The sequence below is a fragment of the Pogoniulus pusillus genome, chromosome 9 (genome assembly GCF_015220805.1).
Source record: "Pogoniulus pusillus isolate bPogPus1 chromosome 9, bPogPus1.pri, whole genome shotgun sequence".
NCBI lineage: Eukaryota > Metazoa > Chordata > Aves > Piciformes > Lybiidae > Pogoniulus > Pogoniulus pusillus.
This window is the reverse complement of record NC_087272.1, coordinates 34,936,644-34,944,836: the sequence shown is the minus strand read 5'-3', so window position 1 is coordinate 34,944,836 and position 8,193 is coordinate 34,936,644. Positions and strand designations below refer to the sequence as shown.

Here is an 8,193-nt window from a genome sequence, read left to right as displayed (position 1 = left end):
TTGGAAGAGACCTCCAAGATCAACCAGCCTAACCTAGCACCCAGCCCTAGCTGGCTTAGACCATGGCACTAAGTGCCTCATCCAGGCTTTTGTTGAACACCTCAACACATCAAAAGACAACAGATGTGCACAGAGATAAAACCAATCTCTATTCACTTAATTTTCTCATGGTTTTAAGACAGAATAAGTAGATTTTTTTCCCTCCCCCTCACAGAATCACAGAATGTCAGGGGCTGGGAAGATCATCTAGTCCAATGCCCCATTTTAGTATCACAGAACCACTTCAGTTGGAGAAGAGACCCTTAAGAGAACTGAGTCCAAGCATTTAGGTTGCATTGTGAACTGTGAAAATGGGCTATTTCCAGTAACTGTTGACCAGAAAGTGCTACCATGCTTTCCAGTTGCAACACTTCCCCCTCACCTTGCCCATGTACTGTGATGAAGTGACACAGCTCTGAGCTGTGTCTTTGCTGGATCACTTTAGCAAGGAGTATGTGCTTAATCAAAAAGCACAATGGAAAACTGGCCCAAACACAGCAACTGAAAGGTTTGGGGGGGTTGTTTGGTTTGGTTTGGTTTTTCCCCTCTGCTGCCAGCCTCCTTCCTGCTTACCTTCTGCATTTCTGGGTTTTGCTGACTTTACCAAAGTAGCAGCTGGAGGAACACAGGCTCTGGAGGGCACTCAAGCCACGTGTATTTCATAGAATGGCCTGAGACCTTAAAGGTCATCTCATTCCAGCCCTCCTGCCATGGGCAGGGACACCTCCCACTAGAGCAGGTTGCTCAAGGCCTCATCCAGCTTGGTCTGAAAGAATTCCAGGGGATGAAGTGTCCACGACTTCTGTGGACAACCTGTTCTAGTGTCTCACCACCCTCACAGTAACACATTTCTTCCTAATGGCTAACCTAAATCTGCCCTGCTCTAGTTTAAAACCACTGCTCCTTGGTCCCATCATCACATCTCTCTGCAGGAGAATTCAGCTGACTGTGATTTCTGAGCTGATCTCAAACCAGCTCAGACCACCCACGGGCAAGTTATACACCAAAGAGAAAAGCTTCATCGTAGCACCAAACTGCAGCTCAGAGAGTGGGAATTCAGCCACGACCGCCCCCCTCTGCGCCTCTCCCCCACATTGCCTTTCACTGAGTTTAACAACAACAGGGGCTGCTGAACTTAGTCATGAAGGCTTGCTCCTGGGGGGAATCCTGCCATTGTCAATGGTATCCAGCCTTTAGGTTCAATGAAGAAATCTTTATTGGAGAGAATATTAAGCTATAGTCATGAATATTACTTGAGCTACACAAACAAAACAAAAAGAAGGATAAATCCTATCACTAAAGGTGCAATAATTTATTTGCATGACTCCTACCCTCCACTGAAGGTAATATGAACACAAAATGCTTCAGAATTACAGGATGCATTATCAAACTAGTCTCTGTATAAAAAAAAACCAAACCCCAGCAGCTATAGCTTCAGTTATAACAGAGAAGTCGTGCTGTGATGCTTTAGTTTTTCAAATGCACTGACTAGAGACTACCTTAAAATTGCTTCTCAGCTCAAGTTGGCATAGTCTATAAAGGTTCTGTAAACGTAGAACTTTCATCATTCCTAGAAATATTAAAACAAAAGAGCTTTATTGCATGTTTATTTTCTTATTACTTTCAAAAGAACAAAGGAGCAGGCTGGAAATCATAAGCATACCTGAAAGGTGGGTGGGTGGGGGGGGTGGGGTTGGGTTTTCTTTTTGTAATACTTAGGCTTTGCCTTCCCAAAGATGGGAAATTTCTTAAGAAAAGGGGGGGGGGAAAAGAAAACCAACAAAACAACAACATATTGCCTTTTAAAGGAGCAGGTGCAGTGTTGTCATGAGCTTTTCCAAATGAGATGAGAGCCATGATGTCCATGGATTCGAGCTCTGACAAGTGATTGTCTGGAGGCAGCCGAGACATGGGAGAAGAGAGTTCCTTCTTGAAAGTTATTAGGACTGAAAGTCATGTCACAATGTAGTTGGCTGTCCAGCAGCTGGGTGAAACAAAACCACAAGAAGTCGTTAGCTGACAAGCTTTCACAGAATCACAAAATCAACCTTAGGGGCTGGAAGGGACCTCAAAAGATCATAGAAGCAAGCAGGTTGGAAGAGACCTCCAAGACCATCCAGGCCAACCTAGCACCCAGCCCTATCCAGTCAACTAGACCATGGCACTAAGTGCCTCATCCAGGCTTTGCTTGAACACCTCAAGGGACAGTGACTCCACCACCTCCCCAACCCCCCTGCCAGAGCAGGATCACCTATACCACAAACATTTATAAGCTTTTCCTCCTCTGACCTTCTACAATTCAAAACATCACATCTGGAAACAGTCGGCATTTGTGCCCTGCTTCTCCTTCCTCCTGCGCCAACTGCAGAGCTTAACTCTGGTGGAAACAATCTCCATGCCACATGGGCTGATGTATTCTGTGTGTGCTTTCATTTCTTTTTACTCCCACTTGTGAGTGTATTTACATTCAGGCTCTGTAGTGGCAAAATAGTAAAGCAAAGGACTGATGAGTCGTTTTAAGCTGTGCTTGGTCTGCATTACATGGAAATGCTCCTTCTCTGGAGACTGTTAAGCTCCATTTGGATGCAATCCTCTGCCACCTGATCTAGGTGAATCCACTCTAGCAGGGCAATTGGACTAGATGCTCCTTTCCAGTTCTGTAGTTTTGTAATAAAGAACCTTTGTCCTACCAAAGAATAACTTTGGTTGGAAAGGACCTTTAAGCTCATCAAATCCAAGCCTGCTGCTAAACCATGTCCTTCAGCAGCACATCTCTGTGGTTCTTAAACCCCTCTAGTGATGGGGATACATCCACCTCCCTGGGTAGCCTTTTCCAGCATTTGAATTTACTTCTTGTTTTTGACTTTGACATTCACAAACTTTGAAGTATTCACAGAATCACAGAACCTTAGAGGTTGGAAGGGACCTCCAGAGACCATCAAGTCCAATCCCTCTGCCAAAGCAGGATCCCCTAGGGTAGTCTGCACAGGAAGGTTTTGAAAGTCTCCAGAGGAGACTCCACAACCTCTCTGGGCAGCCTGTTTCTTCTGTTTGACACTGAATGCCAACTTCCCTTCCTCTTGAGGTTCATAGAGCAACAAACTACCAAAACACTCCCATTTATTTTCATTTGGAAACCAGAAATATTTTGGTCCCTGGAGTACAACATCATCTTTAATGCTCTTCTCTTTCAAGGTTTTTGATAAGAGAGTCATCCACAGTTTCAAATAAGCTTCTGGCAGACAGAATACTTCCTCAGAATGCCCATAAGCATATCAAAACAATACTGAGTAATTCTGGGTTGGTCAGGGCCAGTGTGGTGCCCTGCTGAGCAGGTTTTTGGGTGAAGCCATGGTGGCAGGAAGGCACAACCTGTGCAATGAAGCAGCTGATCACAGGATCACAGGATGTCAGGGGCTGGAAGTGATCCAAAAATATCATTGAGACCAATCCCCTTGGCAGAGCAGGACCATACAATCCAGCTCAGGTCACAGAGGAATGCTCCCAGACCAGGCTTGAACGTCTCCAGAGAAGGAGACTCCACAACCTCTCTGGGCAGCCTGTTCCAGTGCTCTCTGATCCTTACAGTAAAGAAGTTCCCCCTTGTGTTGAGGTGGAACCTCCTGTGCTGCAGCTTCCATCCATTGCTCCTTGTCATCTGACTTCTTAGAACTGAAAGGCCAAACACTAACATTACACTGCTTGGGGTTTTTGTTTCAGATGTGGAGCCTGTTAAATTCCATTTCAAAATGAGCAATTTTGCACTTTCAAAGTCAGTCCCTTCGAACCCATCAGCAGGAGTCAGCGCAACTCAAATGCAACCAGCTCATACGGTGAGGTCTTGCACGAGGAGTGAACATGGCAGGAAGGGGCAATTTGCAGGGGGGTGGGGGGAAGACAAATCCTTGCCATTATTGTTCTTCAGGAGCCACCTATTTCCTCAAAATCTCCTTCCCTTTGTCATGAAACTGCTTAGCACTGTGTGGAAATGCAAAGCATTGCTCCATCCAGTACAGCTCTGTACTGTGTTTTCTAGCATCACTGCTCCTGAGATGATGATGGAGGGGCTGAGGTTTACAGCAGTCAAATTGCTAAGTCATTTAGTTGAGCCTTCATCTATCCTTACCAGACCTCAATTTTCATTTAAGTTAAAAAAAAAGATTAAGAAGGAAAAATAAAACAAAATAAAATAAAATAAAATAAAATAAAATAAAATAAAATAAAATAAAATAAAATAAAATAAAATAGAATAAAATAAAGTGAAATAGAATAAAATAAAGCAAAATAGAGTAGAATAAAAAATAAAGTAAAATAGAATAAAAATAAAATAAAATAGAAAAAAGTGGAAGAGAACAAAATAAAATAATGTAAAATAGAATAGAATAAAAATAAAACAAAACAAAGTAAAGCAAAATAGAATAAAAATAAAATAGAATAAAAATAAAATAGAATAGAATAAAATAAAGTGAAAGAGGACAAGATAGAATTAAATAAAGACAATAAAATAGAAAAAAATAAAATAGAATAAAATAAAATAGAATAGAATAAAATAAAGTGAAAGAGGACAAGATAGAATAAAACAAAGAGAATAAAATAGAATAAATTAAAATAGAATAAAACAAATAAAATAAAGCAAAATAGAATAAAACAAATAAAATAAAGCAAAATAGAATAAAAATAAAATAAAACAAAATAAAGTAGGATAGAATAAAATAGAATAGAATAAAAATAAAATAAAATAAAATAAAGTGAAAGAGGACAAAATAGAATAAAATAAAGAGAATAAAATAGAATAAATTAAAATAGAATAAAACAAATAAAATAAAATAGAATAAAATTAAAATAAAATAAAATAAAATATAGTGAAAGAGAACAAAATAGAATAAAATAAAGAATAAAATAGAATAAAACAAAGTAAAATAGAATAAAATAGAATAGAATAAAAATAAAATAAAACAAACCAAAGTAAAACAGAATAAAATAGAATAAAAATAAAATAAAATAAAGTGAAAGAGAACAAAATAGAATAAAATAAAGGGAATAAAATAGAATAAAAAATAAAGTAAAATAGAATAAAAATAAAGTAAAATAGTGTAAAAAATAAAGTAAAATAGAATAAAATAAAATAGAATAGAATAGAATAAAAATAAACTAAAATAAATTAAAATAGAATAAAAATTTAAAAAGGAAAATAGAATAAAAACAAAATAGAATAAAGTGAATGAGAACAACTTAGAATAAAACAAAGTAAAAGAGAATAAAATAGAATAGAATAAAAAAAGTAAAATAAAATAAAACAGAATAAAGTTAAAATAAAATGAAGTAAAATAGAATAAAATAAAGACAAAATGAAGTGAAATAGAATAAAATTAAAATTAAATAAAGTAAAATAGAATAGAATGAAAATAAAGTAAAATAGAATAAAATAAAATGACAGAGAACGAAATAGAATAAAATAAAATAAACTAGAATAGAATAAAAGTAAAATAAAACAAAATAAAGTAAAATAGAGTAAAAATAAAAGAAAATAAAATATGACTTTCATCCTCCTTCTCTCCTTTTTGTGTGTGTAAAGATGGATGTGCAGAAGCACATTTTAAGGGTCAGGACCTCATCCAGATGAGGAAGGTTTATAGTATCATGCCTGAAGGGGAAAAGCTGTTTGTAAATGTGCCAGGTTAAACAAATAATAGTAAAAAAGTTACCATCATTTCTTATTCGACTTTAAAAAACGAACAAATGGAGAAAGACACAGCTATACAATAGCACCCTCTAGCTCTGCTGATGGGGAAATCTCTCTCCTGAAACACCAGAGGAGAAAACCCATCTGTTCTGCTGGCAAAGGTAAGTAGGTTCCTCTCCTGCTCCTGGATTTATACAGCTATTGCTTTTGAGAGAGGTGGGAACCAGTAAGTGAAAAGAGCTCTATATTCCCCTCTATCACTACTAACCAATAATTGATAACATGAGGGCAACAGTTACTCCTGTGTTTGGCTTCTTTTCTCCCTGCATTTTCCTGTCTTTTACAAGGTTGAAGCCAGCCTGAGCACTGCCCACCTCATATCACTGGTGGCACCAGGTTGAAGCTGAAACGCTCTGGCAATCTGGTTTTAGTTATATGAGGACCTGCTCTAAGGCAGAGAAATGCATTGTTTTGTTGTTTTGGTTTTGTTTCTGACATGCAACCATCTGGCAAGGTCTTTAGAACCTGCAGCAAGCAACACTTGAGCATGTTCTGGGGATACCTCCAGAAGGATTCATTACAAGTTACAGAATGTCCCTAGTATTTTGCATGACCATTCTGTCTGCAAAGGGAGGCCTGGAGACACAAAAAAACATTAGCAGCTTCTTCAAACACGATCCAGGGTCCTCAACCTGGAAGTATCTACATGAAGTTACTTAGGAGTATCTACACTGTCTTGTGTGATGTGACAGAGTCAAGCCTCCAGGACACAGAGGCTGGAAAGGATCTCCAGAGATCATCTGGTCCTATCTCCCTGCCAAGGTAGCATCCCCTATTCCTGTGTGAATGGATGTGTTCACATGGGAATGCATCCAGGTGGGTCTGGAAAGTCTCCAGAGAAGAAGACACCACAACCTCTCTAGCAGCCTGTTTCAGGGCTCTGTCACCCTCACTGTAAAGAAGTTTCTCTTCATGTTAAGGTGAAACCTTCTCTGTTGGAAGGGAGATCTCCAGAGGTTGGAAGGGATCTCCAGAGATCATCCAGTCCTACCCCTCTGCCAAGGTAGCATCCCCCATTCCTGTGTGAATGGATGTGTTCACATGGGAATGCATCCAGGTGGGTTTGGAAAGTCTCCAGAGAAGAAGACACCACAACCTCTCTAGCAGCCTGTTTCAGGGCTCTGTCACCCTCACTAGAAAGAAATTTCTCTTCATGTTAAGGTGAAACCTTCTCTGTTGGAAGGGACATCTCCAGAGGTTGGAAGGGAGACCTCCAGAGATCATCCAGTCCTACCCCTCTGCCAAGGTAGCATCCCCCACTCCTGTGTGAATGGATGTGTTCACATGGGAATGCATCCAGGTGGGTCTGGAAAGTCTCCAGAGAAGGAGACTCCACAACCTCTCTAGCAGCCTGTTTCAGGGCTCTGTCACCCTCACTAGAAAGAAATTTCTCTTCATGTTAAGGTGAAACCTTCTGTGTTGGAAGGGAGATCTCCAGAGGTTGGAAGGGATCTCCAGAGATCATCCAGTCCTACCCCTCTGCCAAGGTAGCATCCCCCATTCCTGTGTGAATGGATGTGTTCACATGGGAATGCATCCAGGTGGGTTTGGAAAGTCTCCAGAGAAGAAGACACCACAACCTCTCTAGCAGCCTGTTTCAGGGCTCTGTCACCCTCACTAGAAAGAAATTTCTCTTCATGTTAAGGTGAAACCTTCTCTGTTGGAAGGGACATCTCCAGAGGTTGGAAGGGAGACCTCCAGAGATCATCCAGTCCTACCCCTCTGCCAAGGTAGCATCCCCCACTCCTGTGTGAATGGATGTGTTCACATGGGAATGCATCCAGGTGGGTCTGGAAAGTCTCCAGAGAAGGAGACTCCACAACCTCTCTAGCAGCCTGTTTCAGGGCTCTGTCACCCTCACTAGAAAGAAATTTCTCTTCATGTTAAGGTGAAACCTTCTGTGTTGGAAGGGAGATCTCCAGAGGTTGGAAGGGATCTCCAGAGATCATCCAGTCCTACCCCTTTGCCAAGGTAGCATCCCCCACTCCTGTGTGAATGGATGTGTTCACATGGGAATGCATCCAGGTGGGTCTGGAAAGCCTCCAGAGAAGAAGACACCACAACCTCTCTAGCAGCCTGTTTCAGGGCTCTGTCACCCTCACTGTAAAGAAGTTTCTCTTCATGTTGAGCTGAAACCTTCTCTGTTCCAGTTTGTAGCTGTTGCTCCTTGTCTTATTGCTGCTGACCACCAAAAAGAGATTGGCCCCAGCCACTTGACATGCACCCTTCAGGTATTTATAGACATTGACCAGATCCCTTCTGAGTCTTCTCTTCTGCAGACCAAACAGCCCCAAGGTTTTCAGTCTTTCTCTGTAGGAGAGCTGCTCAAACCTCCCAATCATCCTCCTGGCTCACACAATATGTGTGCACAGCATTGGAGTTACTTATGAAGAGAAACAGCCTTTGAGTCT

The 8,193-nt window shown here is 40.5% G+C and overlaps 1 protein-coding gene across 1 annotated transcript in view; it reads right to left on the bottom strand.

Annotated features, from left to right (window-relative positions):
• Positions 1 to 1,237: 1,237 nt before the first annotated feature.
• LIMCH1 (LIM and calponin homology domains 1) overlaps positions 1,238 to 8,193 on the bottom strand; it is a 267,283-nt gene continuing 260,327 nt past the window's right edge. Inside the window, exon 35 of the mRNA XM_064149191.1 lies at positions 1,238 to 2,023. Coding sequence (XP_064005261.1) covers positions 1,998 to 2,023 — 26 coding nt within the window. The 3' untranslated portion in view covers positions 1,238 to 1,997. The remainder of the gene's footprint in view (positions 2,024 to 8,193) is intronic.